This window comes from Doryrhamphus excisus, linkage group LG6, assembly GCF_037039965.1.
Source record: "Doryrhamphus excisus strain RoL-2023G ecotype Guam linkage group LG6, RoL_Dexc_Guam_v1.1, whole genome shotgun sequence".
Lineage (NCBI taxonomy): Eukaryota > Metazoa > Chordata > Actinopteri > Syngnathiformes > Syngnathidae > Doryrhamphus > Doryrhamphus excisus.
In genome coordinates, this window is record NC_136362.1 from 2,897,848 (window position 1) to 2,910,820 (window position 12,973).

Sequence of the window (12,973 nt, forward strand, 5' to 3'; positions counted from 1 at the left end):
AAAATCACGACTCACCATTCCCAAGTAACATATTCCATTCCCGACTCGGAAACGACTCATTTCACCTCATCTCCCATGTGAGACTGGAACTCGAATTTTCCAGGCGGGCAGAACGCGGTCGGGAACATCTCCATGAAGCGTTGTCTGTCGCTTCGTGGGTCCAGACTGTCCACGGCGTTTTCGATGATGTCGAGACCTTCGTGGCGAGACGTCTCCAGGTTGTATTCGGCCGACAGGTACGTCCGTAAGGCTCTGTTCAAACTGGCGTGGTATCCCAAATCACAGCACTACACGGAAAGGGAAACGAGAAGAACTGTTCGTTATCAACTGCTCGTTAGCTCGTTATCTCAGGGGGCGTGGTTTCACTCTTACGTCGATGAGATCCGACAAGTCGTGGATGTAGTATTTGAAAACAGACGAGTTGGTCGCTTCCAGGGTGAGGAGGTACTCGTTCCGCGCTTTGATCGACTTCATCTTGTTCTCCGAGTACTTAGCTTGCCGCTAATGACAGAAGTGGAAGGAAGGACATCAGAGCTTCTGAACGATTCAATGAGTCAGGAATCGGTCTCGTTCACAAGTCGATGTGTCGCATAGCTGACAGCTTAATCATCTACTCATCATCTACAGACACACCTTCAATCAGGACAGCATAGGTTACAGTTAATAAGCGTATTAGACGGGGGTGTCCACACTGCAGCACGGGGGCCATTTGAGGCACAAGAAGGGAAAGAAGGAAGGAAGGGAGAGAGGGAGCAAGGAAGGACAGACATAAGGGAGGGAGGAAGGGAAAGGAGGAAGGAAGGGAGGGAGCGAGGGAACAAGGTAGGACAAACATGGGGGGGGGAGGGGAGCAAGGTAGGACGGAGGGAAAGAAGGAAGGAAAGGAGGAAGGAATGAACGAACAAACGAAAGAAGGAGGGGAGGAAAGGAGAGAGGGAGCAAGGAAGGATGGACGTAAGAGAGGGAGGAAGGAAGGAGAGAGGGAAGAAGGAAGGATGGAAGGAAGGAAGGGAGGAAGGGAGAGAGGGAGCAAGGAAGGATGGACATAAGAGAGGGAGGACGGAGGGAGGGAAGGAAGGAAGGGACAGAGGGAGCAAGGAAGGACAGACATAAGGGAGGAAGGGAGAGAGGCAGCAAGGTAAGACGGAGGGAAAGGAGGAAGGAAAGGAGAAAGGAAGGGAGGGAGCGAGGGAACAAGGAAGGACGAACATGAGGGGGGAGGAAGGAAGGGAGGAAGGGAGAGAGGGGAACAAGGTAGGATGGAGGGAGCAAGGAATGAAGGAAGGAAGGAAGGACGGAAGGAAGGAAAGAGGGAGCAAGGAAAGACAGACAAGGGAGGAAGGGAGAGAGGGAGCAAGGAATGAAGGAAGGAAGGAAGGACGGAAGGAAGGAAAGAGGGAACAAGGAAAGACAGACAAGGGAGGAAGGGAGAGAGGGAGCAAGGTAGGATGGAGGGAAAGGAGGAAGGAAAGGAGAAAGGAAGGGAGGGAGCGAGGGAACAAGGAAGGACGAACATGAGGGGGGGAGGGAGAGAGGGAGCAAGGTAGGACGGAGGGAAAGAAGGAAGGGAGGAAGGAAGGAAGGAACGAACGAACGAAGGAAGGGAGAGAGGGAGCAAGGAAGGATGAACATAAGGGAGGGAGGAAGGAAGGAGAGAGGGAAGAAGGAAGGGAGAGAGGGAGCAAGGTCGGACGAAGGGAAAGAAGGATAGAAGGGAGGAAGGAAGGGAGTAGGAAGCAAGGAAGGGAGAAAGAAGAAAGGAAGGGAGAGAGGGAGCAAGGAAGGACAGACATAAGGGAGGGAGGGAGGAAGGGAGAGAGGGAGCAAGGTAGGACGGAGGGAAAGGAGGAAGGAAAGGAGAAAGGAAGGGAGGGAGCAAGGGAACAAGGAAGGATGAACATGAGGGGGGGAGGAAGGAACGAACGAAAGAAGGGAGGAAAGGAGAGAGGGAGCAAGGAAGGAGGGAAGGAAAGATGGAAGGAAAGAAGGAAGGGAGGAAGGGAGAGAGGGAGCAAGGTTGGACGGAGGGAAAGGAGGAAGGAAAGGATAAAGGAAGGGAGGGAGCAAGGGAACAAGGAAGGACGAACATGAGACGGGGAGGAAAGAAGGGAGGAAGGGAGAGAGGGAGCAAGGTAGGACGGAGGGAAAGGAGGAAGGAAAGGAGAAAGGAAGGGAGGGAGCAAGGGAACAAGGAAGGATGAACATGGGGGAGGAAGGAACGAACGAAAGAAGGAAGGGAGGAAAGGAGAGAGGGAGCAAGAAGGAAAGATGGAAGGAAAGAAGGAAGGGAGGAAGGGAGAGAGGGAGCAAGGTTGGACGGAGGGAAAGGAGGAAGGAAAGGAGCAAGGGAACAAGGAAGGACGAACATGAGACGGGGAGGAAAGAAGGGAGGAAGGGAGAGAGGGAGCAAGGTAGGACGGAGGGAAAGGAGGAAGGAAAGGAGAAAGGAAGGGAGGGAGCAAGGGAACAAGAACATGAGGGGGGGAGGAAGGAACGAACGAAAGAAGGAAGGGAGGAAAGGAGAGAGGGAGCAAGGAAGGAGGGAAGGAAGAAGGAAAGATGGAAGGAAAGAAGGAAGGGAGGAAGGGAGAGAGGGAGCAAGGTTGGACGGAGGGAAAGGGAAAGGAGGAAGGAAAAGGAGAAAGGAAGGGAGGGAGCGAGGGAACAAGGGAGGACGAACATGGGGGGGAGGGAGAGAGGGGAGCAAGGTAGGACGGAGGGAAAGAAGGAAGGGAGGAAGGAACGAACGAAAGAAGGAAGGGAGGAAAGGAGAGAGGGAGCAAGGAAGGATGGACATAAGGGAGTGAGGAAAGGAAGGAAGGAGGCAACAGATAAAGCGTTCACCCATTTTTGCTTACCTTCTCCTTCATCTTCTCTATCTTCTTCACCGAGTTGCGTTTCTGGTATTTGTCCTCCATCCGGATGCTGAACACCGGATCTCCTCTTCCCATCTGCTTCTCCTCTTGCTTTTCCGCCTCTTTGAGTTTGCTCTCGGCGCTAATGCTCTCCGAGTGGTACATGTGGTAGGTCTTCATCACCTGGAGGGGCCATCGTTGGTCAATTGGAGAATTAGCTTTTATATGCAAAATAATAATAATAATCATAATAATCATAATAATAATAATAATAATAATCTCAGCTTGAGCACAAATTCATATTCAACCATCTGCTAATGTAAACGTTTTTCTCCAAGTTATTTCTGTGGGACGGGAACAACACAGCCTTTGGTGAGGTTTGGCTTAGCGGATGCTAATTTAGCGATGGTGAACTGACCCTGGACCATGTGGTCCTCATTTAGAGGTCTGGATTCTGGCACTGCAGTGTTGACTCTGCTGCTTCTTTTAGATGGACGCATTTAGAGACACACCAGGCCTGTTATTTCACTGCTGGTGGCAGACTTTGGGACTCTGCATGTCTGATGCAACGCTTTACCCGGGTGGGCGTGGGTCTATCCACCAAGGGGGGGGGGCGGGGCGTGGGTGAAACCGGGTCAAATCAAACTGACAGACATCGGCGCTAAAGTCGTGGCTGAACCGCATCCACTACCTTGTTGTCTTGGTTTACAGACAACATTTTCTAAGTATGCTTTTTAGGATTTTAATCAGGGGTCTCAAACCACTGGAGCTAGGGTCTGCGCGAGACTGGGCCGCATCAGGTTTTCAAAAAAAAAAAAAAAAAACGCATTTATTAAAAACTGAATTTTTTTTTTTTTTTACAATAAAAGCTCTCAAATATCTTAATTTTTATTTTTCTGCACAAAATATGATGAAAAATAAATAAATAAAAAATAAAGAAAATCAGTAATAAATAAATATAATAATAATAATAAAACGGCAAATAATAAAAACTTAAGAAACCACATATAATTGGTGGGTTATTAAAATTATTTTTTTCAGATTAAAATGAACATGACAAAACACGACTATAGTCACATTTATATATTTTTTATTTACAACATATTGCGCAACTGCAGGGTCTTCAGCCACATGCTAACTCGCAAACTAGACCGCCAGCGACCTAAACGGTAGCCTCCAAGTTATTTCCTTTCAACTTAAATAGCCAAAAAATTACCACTTCCACACGGATAGGGAGGATAACTATTAACAGTTATTTAACCTTTAACATGAACATGAATCAAACGTAATAATTTTTTCTGGGTACATGATACCATACAGCATCCATATCAAACATTAAACTTTCATATCAAGGCGGGGGCCTCAAAGTAGTGTCCTGCGGGCCACATTTGGCCCGCGGGCCGCGTGTTTGAGACCCCTGATTTGAATGGTTTTATAGTGTGTCACTTTCAAAATGTAACATTAAGATGCTATTAAAGCACATTAGCATGAAAAGGGGGAGTCGTTACTACTTACTGTGTATAGCTCGTTAAGGACCTTCATTAAGTCTTCCTGCAGCTGAAATGCGATTTCCTTGCTCTGGAAAAATAAAAGAAAAAAAAGGGAAAACGATGAGAACGATACTGGAAATCACTTAACACATTCCCACTTGAGGAAATAAAAGCTAATGACAACGTTAAGACGAGTCGGAATTGCAAGAATTTTTATTTTTCACTGTTGGATCTTCAGGAAGTTCAAAGTCGAGCAAAAAGGCGTTCCTTTAAAATCGAACATCGTGCAACTCGGATCAAGGAAAATTGACAGTGATTGTTGCTGTGGACACGTTTCCTCCCAAAGCTGCATGCATGGCGTAGGATCCACTTCAACACGGCGCAAAGTGGATTACGTTCTTATCCAGGCTGGTGTCTGGAATTAGGGAACCGTGCTGAGTAAAATAGCCTCCATCATCATCCTGGAATATTTCCCTCATCTGAGGAGCCGACAACATCCGAGAAAGCAGAGACCAAACTTGGAGACGTCTTTCTGGCATCACAACATCTGAGAAAACATTTTTATTTTACATTCTTCCAAAATAAAAGACTTGTTGGAACGGCTTGTCAAAAGGGAAACTCCATTACCGAGCTAGGAAGGAAAGAAGGGAGGAAAGAAGGAAAGAAGGAAGAAAAGAAGAAAGGAAGGAAAGAAGGAAGGAAGGAAAGAAAGAAAGAAGAAAGGAAACAAAGAAGGAAGAAAATAAGGGAGGAAAGAAGGAAGAAAAGAATAAAGGAAGGAAAGAAGGAAGAAAAGAAGAAAAGAAGGAAAGAAGGAAGAAAAGAAGAAAAGAAGGAAGGAAGGAAGGAAGGAAGGAAGGAAGGAAGGAAGGAAGGAAGGAAGGAAGGAAGGAAGGAAGGAAGGAAGAAAGGAAAGAAGAAAGGAAAGAAGAAAGGAAAGAAGAAAGGAAGGAAGGAAGGAAGGAAGGAAAGAAGGAAGGAAAGAAGGAAGGAAGGAAAGAAGGAAGGAAGGAAAGAAGGAAGGAAGGAAGGAAGGAAAAAAGAAAGGAAAGAAGGAAGGAAAGAAAGAAAGAAAAAGAAAGAAAGAAAGAAAGAATGAAGGAAGGAAGGAAAGAATGAAGGAAGGAAGGAAAGAAGGAAAGAATGAAGGAAGGAAAGAAGGAAGGAAAGAATGAAGGAAGGAAGGAAGGAAAGAATGAAGGAAGGAAGGAAGGAAGGAAAAAAGAAAGGAAAGAAGGAAGGAAAGAAGGAAGGAAGGAAAGAATGAAGGAAAGAAGGAAAGAATGAAGGAAAGAAGGAAAGAAGGAAGGAAGGAAGGAAAGAATGAAGGAAGGAAGGAAAGAATGAAGGAAGGAAAGAAGAAAGGAAGAAGGAAGGAAAGAAGGAAGGAAGAAAGAAAGAAAGAAAGAAAGAAAGAAGAAAGGAAGGAAAGAAGGAAGGAAGAAAGAAAGAAAGAAAGAAAAGGAAGGAAAGAATGAAGGAAGGAAAGAATGAAGGAAGGAAGGAAGGAAGGAAGGAAAGAAAGAAGGAAAGAATGAAGGAAGGAAAGAAGGAAAGAAGGAAGGAAGGAAGGAAGGAAGGAAAGAATGAAGGAAGGAAAGAATGAAGGAAGGAAGGAAGGAAGGAAAGAAGGAAGGAAGGAAAGAAGGAAGGAAAGAAGGAAGGAAGGAAAGAAGGAAGGAAAGAAGGAAGGAAGGAAAGAAGGAAGGCAAGAAGGAAGGAAGGAAGGAAGGAAAGAAGGAAGGAAAGAAGGAAGGCAAGAAGGAAGGAAAGAAGGAAGGAAAGAAGGAAGGAAGGAAGGAAAGAAGGAAGGAAAGAAGGAAGGAAAGAAGGAAAGAAAGAGAGAAGGAAGGACAGAAAGAAAGAAAGAGAGAAGGAAGGACAGAAAGAAGGAAGGAAGGGAGGAAAGGAGAGAGGGAGCAAGGTAGTATGGACATATGGGAGGGAGGGATCCTTCCTTCCTTCCTTCCCTCCCTCCCTCCCTCCCTCCCTCATGTCCGTCCTTCCTTCTTTCCTCCCTCTCTCCCTTCCTTCCTCCTGCACTTATGTCCTTCCTTCCTTGGATGGATGGATGGATGGATGGATGGAAGGAAGGAAGGAAGGAAGGAAGGAAGCAAGGAAGGATGGAAGCCGGTAATGAGGGGTTAAAACCACGTCTTCCTGGTAACATACGCCCCCCCCCCCATGAAAGATGACGACATGAAGCCCCCCCCCCACAGTGTAAAAACCTTGGTTGCGAGGTCGAAGCCGGTGGCCGCAGCCACAGAACGTGACTTCTCTAAATAAAGGAGGGCAGCGTTGAACCAGCCACCGCTGGTATGAATAATGTAAAGTACTTCCATGTGATCCCATCTTGGCTCGGCAGGGAAAAAAAGAAACAAATGCACGTTTTTTTTTTCTTTGAAGAATTGATGGCGGAGAGAAAATAAGAAATGGGTCAAGACAACATGGCCGACGGCGAGGTCTTCTACCGTCTTCACCCAACAGGAAACCCGAGACGCGAGGATGACAACACGACAGCTGGCGCCCGCAAAAGTCCAACATCTGGAAACGTTGCCTTGCTCGTGCCTCGTTATTCAGTAGACTCACTTGGGATCAAAGACTCGGTGAGGCTTTAATTACAGCAGGGGGGTTCAAAGTGCGGCCCGGGGGCCATTTGCTGTTTTTATATTCGCCTGTGGCACATTCACAGGTCTTATGTTTTTAAAGTTGGATTAGCACGACTATGGACGACTAGCATGACTAGCACGACTATGGACGACTAGCATGACTAGCACGACTAGCATGACAATGGACGACTAGCATGACTAGCATGACTATGGACGATTAGCATGACTAGCACGACTATGGACGATTAGCATGACTAGCACGACTAGCATGACAATGGACGACTAGCATGACTAGCATGACTATGGACGATTAGCATGACTAGCATGACTAGCACGACTAGCATGACAATGGACGACTAGCATGACAATGGACGACTAGCATGACAATGGACGACTAGCATGACAATGGACGACTAGCATGACTAGCATGACTATGGACGATTAGCATGACTAGCACAACTATGGACGACTAGCATGACTAGCACGACTAGCATGACAATGGACGACTAGCATGACAATGGACGACTAGCATGACTAGCATGACTATGGACGATTAGCATGACTAGCACGACTATGGACGACTAGCATGACTAGCACGACTAGCATGACAATGGACGACTAGCATGACTAGCATGACTATGGACGATTAGTATGACTAGCACGACTATGGACGACTAGCATGACTAGCATGACAATGGACGACTAGCATGACAATGGACGACTAGCATGACTAGCATGACTATGGACGATTAGCATGACTAGCACGACTATGGACGACTAGCATGACTAGCACGACTAATGTATACAAACAGGAAGGGCAACAACAGACATATCTGTCATATCTGGCACCATTAAAAAGAATCAGTGACACTTTAAACACCAACAGGAAATGGGAGCAGCGGCTTCCTGTTTCTGTGAACGTGAATGAAAGAACTTTACCTCAACAAGGGGGGCGGGGGGGTTAAAGGTTTATGACTTATGGCTTGCAGGACTTAAAAGGCAGAAATAAGGACAGACGGTTCATATTCTGCATTATACATCTGTAGTGTATTGTTTTTCATCCTCTTATTCTGTTGTTGTTTGTGTGTTTTTTGACACATGGAATAGGAATTGGCGACGCCGCGGACACCGGATGGTACATCTCGTGACTTAAAAGTCTCGACCTCGACCAGAAACGCATACCCAATTCCCAAAACGTTTCACCGTCCGAGGTATTCCATGTGGAGAAATCCTCACCTTCTTCAGTAGTCGTGTGGAGTCCTCGCTGACCTGCATGAACCTCATGATGACGTTGTTGAGGTAGATGTCACTCAGGGTGGCGTGGTCCTTGCTCTCCCTCCTCACCTGGTTCAGGAGCAGGTACCAGCAGTTGACGGGGGACAACAGATTCTGGTCTTTTCTAAGGGGAAAGAGGAAGGTTCCATTCAGAACAGAAAACAGATGGAATGATACAGTACTCTACAGGAGGCAATCAAGTCTGGAAAATTAAATTAAAAAAACAAAACAAAAATTGTTACAATTAATGATGAAAATGGTAAAATTAATGATGATTATAATAATAATAATAATAATAATAATGGTAATAATGATAAAGATTATAACAATAATAATAATAATAATAATGGTAATAGTGATAAAGATTATAACAATAATGATAATAATAATATTACGACTATGGATGACTGGACGACGAGCGCGACTAGCGCGACTATGGACGACTAGCACGACTAGTGCGACTAGCGACGACTAGCATGACTACCACGACGAGCACGACTATGGACGACTAGCGCGACTAGCATGACGAGCGCGACGAGCACAACTATGGACGACTAGCGCGACTATGGACGACTAGCGCGACTATGGACGACTAGCGGGACTATGGACGACTAGCGGGACTATGGACGACTAGCAGGACTATGGACGACTAGCGGGACTATGGACGACTAGCGGGACTATGGACGACTAGCGGGACTATGGACGACTAGCACGACTATGGACGACTAGCGGGACTATGGACGACTAGCACGACTATGGACGACTAGCACGACTATGGACGACTAGCACGACTAGCGCGACTAGCGCGACTATGGACAACTAGCGCGACTATGGACAACTAGCGCGACTATGGACAACTAGCGCGACTATGGACAACTAGCGCGACTAGCGCAACTAGCGCAACTAGTGCAACTATGGACGACGAGCACGACTAGCGCAACGAGCACGACTATGGATGACTAGCGCGACTATGGACGACTAGCATGAGTATGGACGACTAGCACGACGAGCGCGACGAGCACGACTATGGACGACTAGCACGACTATGGACAACTAGCGCGACTAGCGCAACTAGCGCAACTAGCGCAACTAGCGCAACTAGCGCGACTAGCGCAACTATGGACGACGAGCACAACTATGGATGACTAGCATGAGTATGGACGACTAGCACGACGAGCACGACTATGGACGACTAGCACGACTATGGACGACTAGCACGACTATGGACAACTAGCGTGACTATGGACAACTAGCGTGACTAGCGCAACTATGGACGACGAGCACGACTATGGACGACTAGCACGACGAGCGCGACTAGATCGACTATGGACAACTACCGCGACTATGGACAACTAGCGCGACTAGCGCGACTAGCGCGACTAGCGCGACTAGCGCGACTAGCGCGACTAGCGCGACTAGCGCAACTATGGACGACGAGCACGACTAGCGCAACGAGCACGACTATGGACGACTAGCGCGACTATGGACAACTAGCGTGACTATGGAAGACTAGCACGACTATGGAAGACTAGCACGACTATGGAAGACTAGCACGACTATGGAAGACTAGCACGACTAGCGCGACTATGGACAACTAGCGCGACTATGGACAACTAGCGCGACTATGGACAACTATGGACGACGAGCATGACTAGCGCAACGAGCACGACTATGGAAGACTAGCGCGACTATGGACGACGAGCATGACTAGCGCAACGAGCACGACTATGGAAGACTAGCGCGACTATGGATGACGAGCATGACTAGCGCGATTATGGACAACAAGCACGACTAGCGCGATTATGGACGACTAGCGCAACTCTGGACGACTAGCGCGACTATGGACGACTAGCGCGACTATGGACGGCTAGCGCGACTATGGACGACTAGCGCGACTATGGACGACTAGCGCGACTAGCGCCACTAGCGCCACTATGGACGACTAGCACGAGTAGCACAACTATGCATATTTGCCCAAATAAAAATAAAAAAACAACAAAAACATCGTAATTACTGGTACTTTGTAGCAGCTTTTCAATGAGCGGGATGACAAAATAAGAAGGCCAACAGCAGGAACGTGTCATAGGCCTCCCTTGGTGTTCAATGGCCCAGATACCATCGGTTCCAGGCCTAAAAGTCCTGCCTAGTTTTCAAGGTCAACACTTCTAAGTGTGACACATTTGTAGTCCATGACATTTCTGGGGCAGAACCCATGTGGCCGAGCACAAACACGCCTTAAATACTCTTAATATCCTCTCCTAGACAGCAACATAGGAGTGAGAATGTTCTAAGACTGGGTATGGGGTCAAGTCCTACAGGAACCATATGGAGAATCGCCTCCGCTCTTGCCCCCACGGGGGCCGTTTAACAGACACGGCTCTTGTCAACACAACAGGTGAAAAAGCCAGAACTTGGCAAGTGACCCCGGCCTTGACCTCAAACTCGCATTTAGCATTGGTGCCGCATCTGCTGCTAGGGCAAAAGAGTCGACATTCCTGGAGAAGCGATAAATAAACGAGTGAAATGTTCGCTGAAAAACTGGAAAAACAGGATGGAAATTCCAAGCCCGGGCAGATGGATGTAGTGGTGATGCGTGGTCCAGTTAGCCACGTGCAAAGGGAGTGAAGCTAAAGCTAAAGCTAAATGGAAAAACACAATAGTGGACTACATCACAGACACCTCAGTCAAAGAGCAACTAAGTCCTTCCTGTATGATGGACCAGCAGGAACCATACCGATGTTTAATGACCAGGTGGCCACACACGACTAGCACGACTAGCATGACTAGCACGACTATGGATGACTAGCACGACTAGTGCGATTATGGACGACTAGCACGACTAGCGCGATTATGGACGACTAGCGCGACTATGGACGACGAGTGCGACTATAGACGACTAGCGCGACTATAGACGACTAGCGCGACTATGGACGACTAGCGCGACTATGGACGACTAGCATGACTAGCACGACTATGGACGACTAGCATGACAATGGACGACTAGCATGACTAGCATGATTATGGACGATTAGCATGACTAGCACGACTATGGACAACTAGCATGACTAGCACGACTATGGACAACTAGCATGACTAGCACGACTATGGACGACTAGCATGACTAGCACGACTATGAACGATTAGCATGACTAGCACGACGATGGACGATTAGCATGACTAGCATGACGATGGACGATTAGCATGACTAGCATGACGATGGACGATTAGCATGACTAGCACGACTAGCACGACTAGCACGACTAGCATGACTATGACGACTAGCATGACTAGCACGACTATGGACAACTAGCATGACTAGCACGACTAGCACGACTATGGATGACTAGCATGACTATGGACGATTAGCATGACGAGCACGACTATGGACGATTAGCATGACTAGCATGACAATGGACGACTAGCATGACTAGCATGACTATGGACGATTAGCATGACTAGCACGACTATGGACAACTAGCACGACTAGCACGACGATGGACGCTTAGCATGACTAGCACGACGATGGACGCTTAGCATGACTAGCACGACTATGGACAACTAGCATGACTAGCACGACTATGGACAACTAGCATGACTAGCACGACTAGCACGACTATGGACGACTATGGACGATTAGCATGACTAGCACGACGATGGACGACTAGCATGACTAGCATGACTAGCACGACTATGGACGACTATGGACGACTAGCATGACTAGCGCAACTATGGACGACTAGCATGACTAGCATGACTATGGACGACTATGGACAACTATGGACGATTAGCACGACTAGCACGACTAGCATGACTAGCACGACGATGGACGACTAGCATGACCAGCACGACTATGGACGACTAGAATGACTAGCACGACTATGGACGCTTAGCATGACTAGCACGACTATGGACGACTAGAATGACTAGCACGACTATGGACGACTAGAATGACTAGCACGACTATGGACGCTTAGCATGACTAGCACGACTATGGACGCTTAGCATGACTAGCACGACTATGGACAACTAGCATGACTAGCACGACTATGGACAACTAGCATGACTAGCACGACTATGGACAACTAGAATGACTAGCACGACTATGGACGCTTAGCATGACTAGCACGACTATGGACGCTTAGCATGACTAGCACGACTATGGACAACTAGCATGACTAGCACGACTATGGACAACTAGAATGACTAGCACGACTATGGACAACTAGCATGACTAGCACGACTATGGACAACTAGCATGACTAGCACGACTATGGACAACTAGCATGACTAGCACGACTATGGACGACTAGACGTTTTCCACACAGCACAGTGGAAGGGGCGCCATCATGATCTTGGGGTGCTTTTTTATTCAATGGAACAATGGAGCTTCGGTTTGTGCAGGGGCGTCAAACTGCATATGTCTATGTGGCGATATTAGAGAGGGGATCCCTTCATGAACTGTCCCCAAATGGAAGCCAATCCAATTAAGGTTTGAGAAAATGACCATAAATTTGCATCCACACTTGGTATGTTAATTATGTATTTATATCTATGATGATATTCTACACAGGATGACAACACCCCACATAATAATACCAGGAAAATCTCCCAATGTCATCATTTCCTCCTCGGCTTGAGCAGGAACTGGGTCAGACAGACAGATAGATAGATGGGGGGGTGGAAGTAAAGGATTGCCACATCCCTCTGCAGGATACTGAACCATGAGATCTTATCCAAGTCCTCT

General features: G+C 47.4%; 1 protein-coding gene and 1 long non-coding RNA gene across 8 annotated transcripts in view; one reads left to right on the plus strand and one right to left on the minus strand.

Moving 5' to 3' along the window:
- srgap1a (SLIT-ROBO Rho GTPase activating protein 1a) overlaps positions 1-12,973 on the minus strand; it is a 52,519-nt gene that overhangs the window by 21,919 nt on the left and 17,627 nt on the right. For all 7 annotated transcript variants that reach the window (XR_013627471.1, XM_078791122.1, XM_058087573.2 and 4 more), the window contains exons 3-7: positions 8,191-8,353; positions 4,371-4,433; positions 2,859-3,038; positions 373-501; positions 66-287 (exon numbers count right to left, since the gene is read on the minus strand). Coding sequence is in view for 6 of the 7 variants with exons in the window: in XM_078791122.1 (XP_078647248.1) it covers positions 66-287; positions 373-501; positions 2,859-3,038; positions 4,371-4,433; positions 8,191-8,353 (757 nt within the window). In the remaining variant the exon portion in view is untranslated. The remainder of the gene's footprint in view (positions 1-65; positions 288-372; positions 502-2,858; positions 3,039-4,370; positions 4,434-8,190; positions 8,354-12,973) is intronic.
- On the plus strand, positions 45-8,891 carry LOC144898593 (uncharacterized). Its single transcript, XR_013627473.1, has 3 exons — positions 45-236; positions 6,752-6,951; positions 8,062-8,891. It is a non-coding gene; the product is annotated as an uncharacterized LOC144898593 (long non-coding RNA).